Consider the following 16,932-nt stretch of genomic DNA (forward strand, 5'->3'; position numbering starts at 1 on the left):
ACCCAGGATAGATCCAACTGACACTAGTGAGAATACATTTTATTTCTGGCCCAAGGCAGTGTTGGTCTCCAGCTATAAGGAGCAAAACCCCACCCGATATCCAAGGCACCCACCAATACATACCCAACTCAGAGAGGTTCTGAACTCTCCTGGGCAAGCAAGCAACAATAAGTTCAAGTCACTCCACCACCTTTGCTTGACTGCCACCCCACCGAGCCAGCACCCCAGGAAACCCCCACATTTCCCCACACTACTTACAGTTTGGAGCCAGCAACCCTGGGGGCTAGCTTTACTTGAGCCCTACGGAAAGTCCAATAATCAGAGCTACTATTGCGAGCAAGACAACCACTACCACAATGATAATTATCATTTTCTGGAGGAGGGGACAAAAACAAAAACAAAAAAAAGGATAAAACCATAAACAGCAATGCAACAGCAAATGAGAAAACAGATATGGCTCCCCCTGCACGTGTCCCTTTAAGAGACAGCTATTTCAGAGCTGCAGAGCACTGATTTCAGCCACCCCTTTAAGGCAGCATAGCAATTTTTTAAACACCTCAAAAATATTCCCCACCAGAATCTTTCAGATTAAAAAAAATCAGACCATATGCATTTCTAGGCTTCTTCATTTTTGTCCCCCTCATAATTTAATCCAGTCCCAGCCTTCTCCAGCTAGGGATGCTGCAGGGAATGGCATAAAGGCACTGGGAGCACACAGCTACTCCAATCCTAGCCTCCCTCAATTGGGGTACTATTGGGAATGGTGAGCAGAGAGGTACTCCCAGCCTCTCCTAGCATGGGGTGCTGTAGATAGCCGGGCAGGACTACTGGCTGTGGGGGGAACTCCCTGCTACTCCAGTCCCAGCAGGGGGCACTGAAGGGGGAGCTCAAGTTACTCCAGCATTGACTCCTGTCAGCAGGGGGTGCTATAGGTAATGGTGTAGAGATGTGGGCTGCGGGGAAGTTCCCAGCCTCCCCCCTCCCCTTGAAGGCACTTTAGGGAACAGTGCAGGAGTTCTGGGGACCGAGCCTGGCTCATAACCACATTTATCAAGACGTACAGAGAAGAAGGAAGGGCCAGGGAGGAGCCCGGAGCTAGCAAAGTGAAGCAGGGAGACAGCCCAAGCAGTTACCTCGAAGAGGGATGCAGCATGGCACGTCGTACGTGGAGGGGCTCAGTGTCCCGGGCTGTGGGGGACAAGTGAGGGAGGAGGAGAAGGCTGTGAAAGAAGAGCACAGGAAGCTGGAGCAAGGGATGGGGAAATATTACTGAGAAACCAAGGGGTCACCGGGGCCCCTGGATTTGCTCTGGACCTTTGCCAGCTAGACCCATTGGCCCAGGTGCTCAAAAAAGTATTCAGGTGGCTTACTCCCCTGGAAATCATAATACCTTTGAGAGCCATTGGTCCTTTCCAAGCAGGGAGGGGGCTGGAACAGGGATGGGATGGAGAGATGGAGACCAGCAAGGTCAGAGAGGGGTGGGATGGAGGAGGATGACTGGAGGGGACTGAGAAGATTTTGGGGGGGGGGGGGGGGGAGGCTGAGGGGGTGGAATGGGAAAAGGACTTTGACTGGTGGGTGGGTGCTGGATGCAGTGAGGCTTTGGTTGATGGGATGGGTCATGGTTGGATGGGTGACAGAAGAGTGAGATGGGAACCTTTGATTGACATGCCTGGGGACTGGACAGGGAGCTGTGATTGGTGGTGTCGAGGTGATGGGGTGGGGCTTTGGTTTATAGGATGGGTCACGATTGGATGGATCTGAGAAGGGTGAGATGGGGGCTTTGACTGGTGAGTGGAGGTTGGATGGGGGACTGTGATTGGTGGGATGGGAGACTAGATGGGGTGGGGTTTTGGTTGGTGGGATGATTCAAGATTGGATGGCATCTGAGAAGGGTGAGACAGGACCATTGATTGGCAGGAGGTGGAGACTGGATGGGGCTGTGATTGGTCGTTCTCACCCTTCTGGCCTCGCTCTGGTATTTCACAGCCTTTTTGGTGTCAGCCACGGCCCGTTCCACAAAGCCCACCGACTGGTCCATGTTGGTCTCTATGCGGTCGATCATGGCTCCCTTGCGGAGGAAGAGAGAGATGGCGGGAGCGGCAGAGAGTGGCGGAAGTGGCAGGGAGGCAGAAGAGAGCAAGAGAGCCAGCGAGGGGGCCTGGGCACAGATTGGGGCTTGGGGGACCCACCTTGTGTGCCTTTTTCTTGTATACCAGAGCCTTTTTGGTCTCATCGCGCGCTTTCTCTATGTGGTCTACCGCATGCATCATGTTCAGCTCTATGTTATCTAGGACCCCGCCCTGTCAGGGGAGCAGGAAGAGAGGAAACTCAGACATCTAAAACACCCACAGCACCTCCCACCATGCACATGCTCCTCCCATCACGAGATCCCAGCCCGGCCCTTGGAGGTCTCCCCCTCTGCTCAGGTGAGCAAGGCAGTCATTCCCACCGCCCCCGCCCTTCTCCTGGGCACAGAGGGGTTGCCATTGGGTTGTAGGGCTTCAGGGTCAATCCACCGCCTCTCCCTGGGTCTGATGACAGGAAAGGGGCATACTCACCGTTCCCCGACTCACATGCCACCTCCTCGGCATTGCATTGAGGATAGAAAACAGAAAGGGGGCCTCAGAGATAGACACTGATCCCTAAGTTGCAGTGAGAGGTGGCTGCACTCCACAATGCAGGGGCCTCAGGAGACTGAAATGGGGGGCTTTCCCCCAGGGAGAGACAGAGCAGGGATTGGGCCCTGGCTGCAGGAGCTCTGTGGGGTCGAAGGAAAGCCAGGCACTGAGCACTGGGACAGGACGACAGACCTCTGGGTCTCCATGAGATCAGCCATGTCACCAAGATCACAAACTCACTCCCACCCAGCTCCCACATCCGAGGTACCACCAACAGAAAATCCCTGGCTGCTAGAAGGCACCAGTGTTCAGTTGCTTAGTTACCCATTCCAATTCCCAGTTTGGCTGCTTAGTCCCTCCATTTCCCCCATCCCTGCATTGCTTGGTTACATGGTTTTCACCCTGCCCCGTCTTGTACAATCCTTTTTTTTCCTACTCCCAGGTTACATGGTCATCATGCTGTCTCCTCCCATGGTTACTCAGTTACCAAGGCTTACCCCACTTTCCCCTCCTGTTACACAGCTGTCACCTTCATCCCGGTTGCTGAGTTACCCTGTTCCCTGCCCCAGGTTACATGGTTATTCTGTTCCCTGACCCTGGTTGCTAGGTTACCCCTTCCTGTCCTGGTTGCTAGGTTACCCCTTCCTGTCCCGGTTGCTCAATCACTCAGTCCTTATCCCTCCAGAGCGCCCCACCCCCTCATTGATTGTTCTGCCCAGTTACCTGGTTTTCCACCAGCATGGCGATGTCCACAAACATGTCGTGAAGCTCCTTGATGCTGCTCTCAAGCCGCACAATGTCCTTGTGCCGCCCCTCGATCTCACTCAGTGCCTGCTTTGAGATCTGCGAATCCATGATCTGGAACAGAGCCAGACAGGGTCGGTTACCATCCCACACAAACCCAGATAATGCTAAGGAGCTGTGAGCTAACACCCTGCCATTCCCACTGCTCAGAGTTACCCTGCTCCCCACCACCCATATCCTGACACCCACACTCGCTGCCCATCACCCCAAATTCCCACTGCTTACCCCCCCCCATCCCAGTGTCTCCCCCTAGATTTCCCATTCTATAAGTGCTTTGAGATCTACTGATGAAGGCGCTTTGTAAGAGCTAGGTACTATTATACCATCATATGCTCCAAGGTCCCTCCTCTTTATGCACCTCCATTCCCCCATCTCCTCCCAGTCCCCACTGCGTCCTCACCCCAGATGTGAATATCGAGGGGTTTCCACTCTCTAGCATCTCCTCCAGCTCCTCATCCGTTGTATTCTTCCCAGCTTTATCATGGGAGAAAGAGAGGAGAGATCAGACCAAATCGCTGGGCATGAATGGCGGAACCAGCAAGGCTGGAGGAGGGGGCGGGCGGGGGGAGGGAAGAGAGTGGGGAGATTCACTTTGGCTGCTCTTGGGGACAGGTGTGTTTGTGTGAACCCCTCTGGCCTCCAAACTGAGACATGCCTTCCAAGCCCAGATTCTAAACCTCCCCCACATTCAGCAGAGACACAGCTGGGGGATAGGGAGGAATCCCACAACTGCCCAGCCCACACTTCCCAGCAGGGGGCACTGAGACACCCTGGGTGGGAGGGGATCATGGGAGGATTATGGTTGGGACTCTCCCAAATTCACAATCCATTTTTGTAAATTTCACGGTCACACCATTTTTTAAATCTTGAATTTCTCAGTGTCAGATATTTAAATCTTAAATTTCAGTGTTGTAACAAAACAAATATGTATTTAAAAACAGCAAAATATAAAGCCCATGACGACCCCCCCCCCGCACCCTTCCCACACACACCCCCTTACTTCTGCACTGCTGCAGTGCTGCCTTCAGAGCTGGTAGCCCAGCCGCCGCTCTCTGGCAGTCCAGCTCTGAAGGCAGCACAGAAGTAAGGGTGGCAATACTGTGACCGCCCCTACAACAGTCTTGCAACCCCCTTTTGGGTCAGAACCCCCAGTCTGAGAAACACTGTATAGTATAGGGAAAAGTACACAAAAGATCAGATTTCACAGGGGAGACCAGATTTCATGGTCCATGACACGTTTTTCACAGCCGTGAATTTGCTAGGGCCCTAATTATGGTCTCTGCAGTAACTCAGGCTCACAAACTGGAGTGGGATAGTTTCCATTCCTGTGGGCAATTAATCCAACCACCCCTTGGACTGGGGAGGAGGGTCAGGCCCTGGCCATATGCTGCCTGTGAGCCATGTCCCCTGAGCGGGGAGGGTACATACTGATCTCGAGCTGCCGCTGGATCCGCCCTTTGCTACGTTCTCGGAAGTCGACCTGTGCCTCGTTGTACTTGGTCATCACATCGACAAACTTCCGGGAAAGGACAGAATGCTGGGGGGAGGGAAAGGAGGAGACGAGCAGTTCACTGTATGATCTATATTGTGGTAATGTGGGTTCACGGGCACTGCCTCTCCAGCTGGGATAGCCATCTGCCCCATCTGCTTGGGGAGCTATCTGACCACAGCACAGCCTACCTGCTCTCCATACCCTCTCTCCTCCTTATCCTCCCCTTTCCCCAAACACAGCCTGGATGGTTCTGACAGGAGCACCCACTGCAGCGTTGGGGAAATGCTGTCACTTGCCCGTGCCTCAGTTTACCCATCTGTATGAAAGGGATAATAATGCTCTGGATAGTGCTTTTATAGCACTTAAGGTCTGAAGGAATTATCTAGTTCAACCTGTATAACAGGCCAGAAAATTTCAGCCAATGAATCCTCCATGAAGCCCAGAACTTCTGGGTGAGCTAGAGCCGATTGTTTGGAAGAACATCTGGTCTTGACTTTGAACAACACACTCCTAGAAGTGTAGGGCTGAAGAATTCACCTCAGCCCTAGATAAAGTCATTCTAATGGTTAATTACCTCCTAATACAGAATTTGCATCTTATTTCTGGTCTAAATTTGTGCAAAATCAACTTCCAGCCATTGGATCTAGTTCTGCCTTTGTCCGTTGGACTGAGGAGCCCACCACTCAGAGATCCTTAGATGAAGCCAAAGATCCATGTACTGCTCTTTTTGTTCTCTGTAACGTATCATCTCCCCACACAGGACTGAGGTACAGTCTCCCATCTCTGATGCTACCTTTGTCCCCTCCCCACCTGGGCTCTCTATGGGTGCAGCCCGTTCCCTCTGGGACCCATTCTAGCTAGGGGCAGGTCGATACAGGCATTGCAGTGTGGGAATGAGGGAGTGCTCTGCTCACCTGGGATTTCCGTATCCGCAGATCCGCTGACGACTGGACCTCATCCTGCTCAATGCTCCGCTCCATGCCTGGGGACACGGGCAAGTGGGGTGAAATAATGGGGGGAGCTGGACCAGCTGCACAGTCTCATGTCTCAGCTTCCCTACCCCACAAACTTCAAGTTCTCCTCTTCCCTTAAAAAAGGGGCTCAATCCCTTACTGCCCCCCACACCTCCATAGCCAAGTCAGTGGGTTCGGCCTTCTGCACCACCTTCCTATCCAGGCACTAGGAGGCACCAGATGCAGCCACGCCCACTCTGCGTGGCACTCTGTCCCCGCTAGTGGTGTCTGAGCCACAGAGGTGGATGAGCCTGCTACAGGCTGGACTAACAGAGGTGGGTCTTTTAATGCAAGCAATAGAGACCTGCGCATTAAGATCCAAAGGTCCCAGCATCCAGCCAGTGCCCCACTAGGGGGAGAAAAGCTCCTGGCAAGGAAGGGTCATTTCCAAGAAGCAGTCCCAGTGGGGTGCAGGGAGGAAAGGGCAGTCCTGAGGAGGAGGAAAGAAGATGAGCAATGGATGGGCATTGACAGGGTATGGTCAGCCCTAGGAAGGGCTCTACAATAAAGGAAGGCTCCAAATCAGCCAGCACAGGGGGGAATCAGTCTCTTACTCTTAAGCTTGTTTCGGACACTGTTGGCTATTTTTTTTATCTCTGCCGTGAGCTGCTCCAGGTCATCTTTCGTCTCTGCAAAAGCACAAGTCATCAGTAGTTGGGGACCCTGGCCAGTAAGGTCACCAGGAGAGCACTTGCTGCCCGTCCACCCACCCCCCGGCAGAGATCCACCTTCCACCCCCCAGCTGGATTGACCCATCCCAGGCAGGTGACCTGTTCACTCTTGTTCAGGCCCAGGAGGAGTCTCAGACTTACTTTGCTCAGGGATGGGGGCGGACAGGATGATACTGTACAGCTTTTTTGCCCCCTCCACATTCTCTGCAATTTTCTCGATATTTTGTCGGGTTTCTTCAATCTAAACCGCAAGAGATCACTATTAGCTATATTACAGTAGCACTGAACTGTGATCAAGGCCGTGGGGTGCTAGGGGCTGTACAGACATTTAGAGACAGTCCCTGCCCCAAACATGTATCAGTCTAAATAGGCGAGACAGACAAAGGTGGGAGGGAAAACTGAGGCACAGAGAGGGGACAGGATTTGCCCAAGGTCACCAAGCCAGCCAGTGGCCGATCTGGGAGAAGCACTTGGATCTGTGCCCTATCCACTGAACCACAGTTCACTAAAGGAGAGGAGATCTCTAGCCCCAAGAGCTCCCCAGGAAAAGGAGATCTGCCAGCCCACCTTGCTCCCTCCCCCCAGAGAATGGACACGGACAACGTAAATGAGACTGAGGCCTGTCTCAGGGCCACGCCTCCTCCTCACCTCGGAGAAGAACTCGTCCATGAACCCCGTGTTCTCGATGGCAATCTCCACATCATCAGCATCGTCATCCTGGTCCTGCTTCTGTAAGGGAGGGCAAGGCCAGTGAGAGGGTATGGGGACCTTCCCAGAGCCGGCACGCCCACACTGGGCTTCCCGGCACAGAGGAGGAACCCCTCACAGCCTACCCCCTGGGTGCAAAAGGCCATCTCACCAGTGCCCCAATTTGCACTCCCTACACCCTGCAGCCTCCATGACAGTGCAGCACCGTTGGGAAGCCAGGCATGCGACTCCGGGAGTCGCCCTCACTCAGAACAATGAGGAGGGTGAGTCCTGCCCTGGAAAAGATTGAGATCCACCAAACTAATCTAAAGTGGAGGATCATCCTTCCTGGAGATGCTTCTCTCTCTCTCTCTTCCTCCTGCGGCGGCCACTATAGATACTCTAACATCAGGGGGCTTTTCAGTAACATCTGTAATGGGGCTGGGTTCCAGACTGACCCCCTGGAGACAGCCATCTTCGGTTCCTCCCCACAACTGGCGCATCAGGAGTGGTGGCCCTGCAGACTTCCCCCGCACCATTCACCGCCAGCATGCCTCAGCCCAGATCTAGAGGGACCTGTTAGGGAAAGTGGGGAGCTCAACGTCCACGGCCTATCACTTCGTGGGATCTCTGCTGAGACCAATGACAAGGGGGCCAGCTAGTACCACGAGTTTGGTACTTTGTCCTCTAGGGACAAGACGGAGGAAAGACCAACTCATCTCATATGGGGCTACTAAAAATACCAGCCATCAGAAGGCGACTCAGTGCAAGGCACGCGGGGGTAATCTAGAGTAACTCCACTGACTTCAGTGGAGTCGCTCCTGATTTACCCTGGTGGGACTGCGATTCGAAGCCCAGCCCAGCAGCCCCAGCCACACTTGGGGACCCAGGAGTCCAGGGGCTTTGTGGAAACTTGCTGCTGCTAATGGGGACGTGGTGAAGAGGCACCAGGAATTTGGGGTGGGAAGGTAAAGAGAGAGTGGGGGAGGTAGGAGACGTATTGTGAGTAGCTAGTAAAAAGGCAGGGTTCATAGTGGAGGGGTCTGGCCCCTATTTTAAATTTCCCCTGGGGGGAAGTGGCCCTCACCACACACCCAATCAGAGCAGAAATAGGATTCTTTTACAGTTAAGACACTGTTCGCTCCCAGCCCACAGCAATGACGCAGCAGCACTTCACATCACCACAGCTTCACCAAACCAGGGGTGGGCAAACTTTTTGGCCTGAGTGCAAAACTGTATGGAGGGCCGGGTAGGGAAGGCTGCGCCCCCCAAACAGCCTGGCTCCTGTCCCCATCTGCCCCCTCCCACTTTCTGCCCCCTGACTGCCCCCCCTCAGAACTCCCTGCCCATCCAACCCCCCTGCCACAGCCCCCTTACCATGCCACTCAGAGCAGCATGTCTGGAGCCATGCCTCCTGGCTGGAGCCAGACATGCTGCCATGCTGCCCTGCATAAGTGTGCAGCCCCGCTGCCCGCGCGGCGTGCTGAGACTGCGGGGGAGGGGCCGGGGGTAGCTATGTGGCCCGCGGGCCGTAGTTTGCCCACCTCTGAGCTAAACAACGTGCCCCTTCAGCCCCACCCGCTCTGTCGGCCCATCTGAGGAGTGAGCCCAGGTTGCAAGCACGCTGGCCTTATGATACTCTCTGAAGGTCAACAAACTCAGGCTGTTTTGGGTAAGCAAATGTCCAGTGTCAAAAATCTTCTGCTGAAAGGGTTTGGCTTTCCCATGTCCTGCTGCTTCCATAGCCGGCCATGCTGCTTCCAAATCACATTTCCACCAGGGTAATGCCAATGAAATCAATGCAGTTATTCCAAACTCACTCTGATGTTAGTGAGAACAGAATTCGGCTCTTCCACTCAGATCCACTGGCCCATTACACCCACTGTGCACTAGTGTAAATAGCTATGCAACATGCACCAATGACTGATGTGGGGCAATGCATGATGGGATAACCCACCCCACCCCAGGACCTGCCTCAAATACCCCTTACATGCATATCTAGGTACCATCAGCAGAAACAGCCCTCTGATCTCAGCTGCTGACACAAAGCATGAGCAGAGGAGCTCTCTCACTCACCCAGGATCCACAGCATACAGGGTTAGAGATCAAAGTCAACCCCTTGAATTGCACCTGGAGGCAAGTCAAAAGCCAGCATCTTCCACACAGGGCAGGGGATACACCCTGTACCATCTGCATTGCTCACTAAATGAGCAGCTGCCTTCTGCCCTAGCTGAAGCTCACACATGGCCTCCAAAGACAGCCCCAGGTTGTGCTCAGTGCAGTGATCAGACAGAGATTCCCAAGGCATCACTGACTGCAGGGAGCTCCACATCAGAGAGGGCAGTTTGCAGAGTCCTAGACAAATTCAGAGGTTGAAGGTACTCCTGCCACCCGAGATTCCATAGGGTGTGGATCTCACTTGCAGAACAGTGCAGTTCTCTAGATGGTTCCTTTCACCAGCAACCAGCATCCCTTTCATCTTGCCCAGACTAAGTGTTAGCCATCTCAGCCAGGCACCAGGAAGTTAGAGCCAACATGATTTGAGTCTGCTGAGACACAGAGGAGAGGGTCATCAGCACAACAACAGCACAGCAACCTAAGAAATGTAGCAGTCCTCCCTAGCAGCCTTCCCAATGCGTGGAGCAAGAGGAACCACACATGAGGGAGCCTTAGTATCACCCTCTGAGATCTCCCCAAGAGGAAGAAACAGAGCCATCAAAACAACTCCACCAATGCTGGCTGCGGTCTGTAGGTGAGGGAAGACCCCTTCGTGATCAATGGTACCAAGGGAGCAGACAGCTCCACAGGGATCAACATGAAACTAGGGAAATACAACCTAGATGGAGCTACTATAAGATGGGTGCATAACTGGTTGGAAAACCGTTCCCAGAGAGTAATTATCAGCGGTTCAGTCAAGCTGGAAGGGCATTTCGAGTGGGGTCCTGCAGGGATAAGTTCTGGGTCTGGTTCTGTTCAATATTTTCATCAATGATTTAAATAATGGCAGATAGAGTACACTCTATGTGGATGATACCAAGCTGGGAGGGGTTGCAAGTGCTTTGGAGGATAGGATTAAAATTCAAAATGATCTGGACAAACTGGAGAAATGGTCTGAAGTAAATAGGATGAAATTCAGTAAGGACAAATGCAAAGTACTCCACTTAGGAAGGAATAATCAGTTGCACACACATAAAATGGGAAATGACTGCCTAGGAAGGAGTACTGCGGAAAGGGATCTGCGGGTCATAGCGGATCACAAACTAAATATGAGTCAACGATGTAACCCTGTTGCAAAAAAAGCAAACATCATTCTGGGATATATTAGCAGGAGTGTTGTAAGCAAAACACAAGTAGTAATTCTTCCATTCTGCTCCGTGCTGATACAACCTCAGCTGGAGTATTGTCTCTAGTTCTGGGTGCCATGCTTCAGGAAAGTTGTGGACAATTGGAGAAAGTCCAGAGAAGAGCAATAAAAACGTTTAAAGGTCTAGAAAACATGACCTATGAGGACATAACAGTTTTCAAGTACCTAAAAGGTTGCTTCAAGGAGGAGGGACAAAAATTGTTCTTCTGAGGATAGGACAAGAAGCAAAGGGCTTAAATTGCAGCAAGGGAGGTTTAGGTTGGACATTCTGAAAAACTTCCCAACTATCAGGGTGGTTAAGCACTGGGAAAAATTGCCTAGGGAGGTTGTAAAATCTCACTCATTGGAGATTTTTAAAAGACAGTTAGACAAACCCACCAGGGATGGTCTAGATAATACTTAGCCCTGCCATGAGTGCAGGGGACTGGACTAGATGACCTCTCGAGGTCCCTTCCAGTTCTATGAACGCCTCACCTCTGTCCATTGTCAAGGAACCAATCAGAGAAATCTGTGCTTGCCTCTGAGCGTCTCTAGGCCAACAAACCAGACCAAGAGCCCACAAAGCAATCTGAACCCTCCACCACGCTAGCATAGCAATTCTTTTCAATAATCCCCTCTCCCCATACTCTCGTAAAAAAAAACAAAAAAAAACTAAGGACCAAGATGGTGTTTTACTAAACAACAGCCTTGCTCCCTGTTTATGGGAATATGGCTCCATGTCCTCTTCCACAGAGGCACAGATGATCCGTGCTATTAATGACCCCAGTAGATCCCCACTTGTTTTTGCTGCATGCAACAAAGACTGGTCCATCTCACAGGTCATAGGCTGCCGCTCTGCCAGAGCCTCAGGGAGGAAAACTGGCTGGAATTCAACCAAACGCTGCGCTTGTCTCCTGATGCAGCTGTGCTTCCACAGATCTGTCCATTCTGAGCGTTTCCTTGCACCAGAGGACAGTTGCTGCTGTTGACCCCGGATCCAAGAGGAGGTGGCTCAGATTTACCTGCATGTCAACTACTGGCTGGGGCCTGGGGAATGGCGTGGGGTCAGAGAAGCTTTCTGAGCCTCCACCACAGCCAGAACACAGGACTTGAGACTTCACAGTCCATCACAGTAGGACGACAACTCCCCTCCATCTGTCCCAGTCATCTATATAACCAAGGTGACCTGCAAGGCTGGTGCAAAGAAGGGATCTTTAGCAGCCATCAGTCAGTGGTCAAGGATGTCTGACCAGGCCATCCACAGAAGGAGCCACAGTATTAATCCTTGAGAGCTGCAGCAGTAGCAACCTAGCTCTATCACTGTAGTATCTGAGCCTCGCACAACCCCCTTGTATCTTCACTTTTCAAATGTTCAGGGGGCTGGAGGTGTGGCGCGACAAAGGAAGATTAAGAGACGAATACGTACATGTTACATGCACTCACTCTGCTACAGCCTCGGCTAACAGAGGTGGGTCTTTTGGTTCAGACACCAGAGGCGCATGTGTGAAGATCCAAAGGACCCAGGTTCAATCCCCTCAGCTGATGCACCTCCCCACACACACAAGGGTGTGGTGTTACATACAGCTTGACTAGGAGATGTGCAAGGCACGGTGATGGGGGACAGGCTGTAAACATCTGAAGGATGTAAATGCCAGTGAGAGAGAGGAATCCCTACTCATGGGACCATAACTAGGTCTAAGGGGATGAAAGCAAGAAAAGGAACATTGGGGGATGAATGTCAGAGAGCCTCCCTGATGGGGGGGGCTGTGAAATTGATTCCCAAGGGGAACAATGGGAGCCCTGACTCTCGGGACATCTAAAATTAGACTGCCCAGTACTAGGAAAGGTCGAGAAGGGCCCAGTGGATGCAGCCAGCTAAAATAAGGCAGGAAGGGCATTTTCCAGCTGGAATGTCTCTGATTCTAGCAGTTTCTAGTCACTCTCGACCTAGGGCTAGATAGGAGCCAGTGACCTAGAAGTAAGAGGCTCCTTCTCTCTCCTATATCCTGGAGCCCCAGAGCTGTGCGCTCCCTGCAGCTGCCAAGAGGTTTCAAACAAACCTTGCTCAGTTGCTGCCAGGAAAGCATGAGATGCTGAGGCGAGGATGCTGCAGAGGGGGAAGGTTCCCGGCCCAGAGGAGTGGTCTTTGGAGGCTCAGCAGGCAAGGTCCCCGAGAGGGGTGTTCCGTTTAGCCATCTGCATTCCTGATTAGCAGCAGAGCTAATCTCACATCTGGTTCCAGACACACACAGCGAAGGTATTAACAGTTTGCTGGCAGGGAGAGGGGGGCTGCCTGCTCAGGCGCATGCACAAGCCGTCCCCCAACCATATACCCCAACTGGCTTTCCCCGGGGCCCCTCAGCCCAGCTCTTCCTGCTTTAAAGGGACAGTGACTCCTCTAGGACAGGCTCACCCATGTGGGTGACTCTCCCCTGGATCTGAAGACAGCTGCTCCCCTAAGCCACACGCAGAGATTCACCTCAGACCCATGCACACCCCATAGCCAACTGGTTTTGCCACTTCCCCCATTTAAAGGGCAAGAGACTTGATGCCACCCGCCAATGCCCCCATACACCCATCACTGTCCCCAGCTCTTGGTTTAAAGGACAGATGACCATCCCCCTCCTTCCCACAGGGCCTGACGAAAGCCAGGACCAGATGGCTGGATTCCCTGTTTAATTGCATTACACCCTCCCAAGGCGCTCTGCAGAGTCAGAGAAAGAAGAGGGGGCAGGGGGGCCCTCCAGCCTGACACCATCTTGAGGAGCGGAGAGGAAAAGCAGGGGATATGCATGAGGGGTAAAAACCCAGCTGCTGGTTTGGGGCTGATCCTTGTGCGGAGTCACACGGAACCAGGAAACAGTCACTCCCCAGACAAGCCCCTAAGGAAGCAGGGCTGGGAGTCAGGATTCAGGGGCATCTGCAGAGCTGGGGTGGGGTGGAGGGAAGAATGACTGGGCTAGCAAGGGACTGCAGGCTGGGATTGAGGGGCACCAGCAGAGCTGCGTGAGGAGCCTGGGGCTAGGACAGCAGGGGGTTGGGACAGAGGGGCATTGACAGAGCTGTGCGTGGGGAGCCCACAGCTGGAATAGCAGGGTAACCAGCAAAGCAACACATAGGGAGCCCAGAACTGGGATAGCAGCGCCTGCTGCAGGGCAGAACTGAGGTGCACTTGCAACAGGTAACTGGGAATGCTGATAAATTCAGACAAGAGGCAGCGGCTGCAGTGCAGGCCGTCTGTGTTGCACCTAGCCCTGCCAATACGAAGAGACAGACAATGTGGGTGAGCTAATGTTTTATTGGGCCAACTTCTGTTGATGAGAGAGAAGTTTCCCAGCCACACAGAGCTCTTCGAAAGCTTGTCTCTCTCACCAGCAGAAGTTGGCCCAATAAAAGCTATTACCTCACCCACCTTGTCTGTCCAATATTCTGGGTCCCACCCGGCTACAACAGCACTGCGTAATACGAAACGAGACCATTTAAGCAACTGCCTGAAAACAAGAAATATCTGTAGCTGTGCGAGTCCTGCATGCTGCTAAGAAGAGAGGAGGCAGTTTTAACAGGAAATACAGCTGGAACCGCCATATCTCCCCAACCCCTTCCTGCAGCTCCTGTTCAAACAGCCAGTTTGAGGTGACATCCCTTGAGGAGAAAGGGTTGGCCTAAATGAGTCACCCCAGGAGCTTATTGTTGTAACCCTCCTCCCTCCCCAGCCTATCTCCTTGCTAACCCCACTCATCGGGTCACAATTACAGTTAGGCCCTGATCCCCACAAAGGACCCACATAGCTGACCTTAGTCTAAGGGACTTACCTCTTTAACCTCCCAGCACCCCTGTGAGGTTTGTTTCAGATGCAGAACTGTAGCACAGAGTCCAAATGACTTGCCCAAGGTCTGGGAAAGCAGAGAACTGACCCTGAGTCCCCCAGTTCACACCCCAGACCATCCTTCCTCTCTACAGAGTCCTAGGCGCAGATCCTCAATGGTATTTAAGCACCTAACTCCCACTGAAATCAATGGGAGTTGGGCACCTAAATACCTATGAGGATCTAGACCCCCCCCCCCCCCCCAACTTGAATTCTTCTTTCTTAGATCCTATTGCAGGGCCCGGAGTTTGATTTCAAATGCCTCATGGCCATGACTATTTTTCTGTTTGTTCTGTAAAGAGCCCAGCAGAGTAATGTGATGGAGGGGATTCTGGGGGAACTTCCTATTAAAATCCTACCACCAGCAGAAGAGGAGGTTGAGATGACCTCGGTCTCTATGGCATCACTAGATCCTGCCCTCTACTTGTGTGTCCCCAGGGCTCACACAGACACTTGGGGAAAACACATTATTCTGCCTTTGGAACACACCAGATATCACCTTGTGCCAGTTATTTCCAGAACATTTTCTGGAGAAGGGTTGCTCCAAAGCCAGTACAAGGACTTCAGACCCTGAGCTATTCAGTTGAGACACTCGGGTTTCCCCCCCCCCCCCCCCAAGAACAAAATAGAAATATTTCCAGAAAGACAAAAATATAGCTTTATCCTTCCCTAGGTTTGTGTTGAAATGGGAACATTCCCCACTCCTTCACCCCTTCCTTCTGTAAGCACATGCACCCTGGTATGAGAGTGTTAAAGACTAAGATGTGTTTTCCCCTTGATAATTAAAATGCCAGAATCCTATAACATTGGCTTTGTGAAACCACTGAGGGCAGGTCCTCACTACCCGCCGGATCGGCGGGTAGTGATCAACCTATCAGGGATCAATTAATCACATCTCGTCTAGACGCAGATAAATCGATCCCTGAACGCGTTCCCCGTCTACTCCGGAACTCCAGCTCACGAGAGGCAGAAGCGGAGTCAACGGGGGAGCAGCAGCGGTCGACTCGCCGCCGTCCTCACGGCCAGGTAAGTCGACCTAAGATACGCCGACTTCAGCTACGCTATTCGCGGAGGAGAATACAGGTCATTGTCCGCCCCTAGTGCCTGTACCACATACGAAGTTAACACATCCACAAGTGCCAGCCAAGGGACTTACTCCTTCAGCTCTAGTGGTGGAGGAGGTTCATGCTTCTACAACTCAGAGTCCCGGGTTTGATGCCTGTTCTTGGCTCAAAGCAGGGTGGCCTAAACCAGCACGCTTCTGGGTACCATAAAACCAAATGAATAATGTTTGATGCAGGAGGGGAGGGAAGAAGTCAAGAGTAGATTTTAAAAATGAAAAAACCCAGTCGATAGAGATGAGCGAGAAAGACATCTGGAGCTGGTTCCCGCCATAGAGTGGATCATGAAAACCTCAGGAGTGGCATCCAGGATGTATATTATTGTCATCGACAGGGAGGGGGAGGAGCTTAGTCACGTGTTACATTGTGAAGGAAGAAAAATTGCAGCCATACATTGGGAGCTGAGTCCCCAGCACCAATGACTAGCCCCACATACCCAGCCGAAGGTTGGACCATTCATTGGCCACTTTGCAACCGCCCTTTGGTGGCACTGTGGAAACAACTGGTGAAGAAAAGGATGGAGTGAGGGGGTTATCCTGAGATCATGAAGTACTAAAATCCAATTGGTTTCCATGGGAGTTAGGCACCTAAATACCTTTAATGATCTGTCCCGAAGTTCTTATTGTCCCCCACCAGTGCACAGGCACTGGCCTCAGTTCCCACACTGTCCCCACCACAACAACAGCTACTCACAGCTAGTGTATCACCACCAGTGTTCTACCAAGGTCCACGTTCATCCCAGGGTGCTACCGCGAGGATGAGCTTAGCCCCCAAAGGCTGCCCCAGGGGTCCCTGCTCTGGGTTTCTCTCCGGTTATCCAACAGTCGGTGGGTCTCGATGGCTGATCCTGTAGCCATTACAGAGACCCAAGGCCCAACAGGAGGACGAAAAGCCTTCACTCCTCACTCTTCTCCTGGACTTTGCCAAGAGCTGCCAGGCAGGGGGGCGTTCTCTGCTCGTGCTGTTCTCTCCTTGCCTCCACCCGACACTCCAACTGCCACTATCTCCAGCGATCCTCCTTCGTTTAGAATCAACACATGACTCAAACCGCTCAATGTCTAGTTGGCAGCCGGTTTCGAGCGGAGTGCCCCAGGGGTCGGTCCTGGGGCCAGTTTTGTTTAATGTCTTTATTAATGATCTGGAGGATGGTGTGGACTGCACTCTCAGCAAGTTTGCAGATGACACTAAACTGGGAGGCGTGGTAGATACACATGACTTATGAGGAAAGGCTGAGGGAACTGGGATTGTTTAGTCTCCAGAAGAGAAGAAGGAGGGGGGATTTGATAGCAGCCTTCAACTACCTGAGGGGGGGGGG

At 52.5% G+C, this 16,932-nt stretch overlaps 1 protein-coding gene across 9 annotated transcripts in view; it reads right to left on the reverse strand.

Annotated features, from left to right (window-relative positions):
- The window catches only part of STX3 (syntaxin 3), a 32,735-nt gene that overhangs the window by 7,404 nt on the left and 8,399 nt on the right, over positions 1 to 16,932 (reverse strand). Inside the window, exons 3-13 of one of the 9 annotated variants that reach the window (XM_034767695.1) lie at positions 7,250 to 7,330; positions 6,743 to 6,842; positions 6,485 to 6,559; positions 5,832 to 5,899; positions 4,854 to 4,962; positions 3,826 to 3,899; positions 3,345 to 3,479; positions 2,193 to 2,303; positions 1,961 to 2,071; positions 1,134 to 1,220; positions 259 to 373 (exon numbers count right to left, since the gene is read on the reverse strand). In XM_034767695.1, coding sequence (XP_034623586.1) covers positions 1,176 to 1,220; positions 1,961 to 2,071; positions 2,193 to 2,303; positions 3,345 to 3,479; positions 3,826 to 3,899; positions 4,854 to 4,962; positions 5,832 to 5,899; positions 6,485 to 6,559; positions 6,743 to 6,842; positions 7,250 to 7,330 — 909 coding nt within the window. In that variant the 3' untranslated portion in view covers positions 259 to 373; positions 1,134 to 1,175. Of the gene's footprint in view, positions 1 to 258; positions 374 to 861; positions 2,072 to 2,192; positions 2,304 to 3,344; positions 3,480 to 3,825; positions 3,900 to 4,853; positions 4,963 to 5,831; positions 5,900 to 6,484; positions 6,560 to 6,742; positions 6,843 to 7,249; positions 7,331 to 16,932 lie in introns of those variants that run through there. The other 8 variants (XM_034767692.1, XM_034767694.1, XM_034767693.1 and 5 more) reach the window with 8 other exon arrangements.

Source organism: Trachemys scripta, chromosome 4, assembly GCF_013100865.1.
Source record: "Trachemys scripta elegans isolate TJP31775 chromosome 4, CAS_Tse_1.0, whole genome shotgun sequence".
Lineage (NCBI taxonomy): Eukaryota > Metazoa > Chordata > Testudines > Emydidae > Trachemys > Trachemys scripta.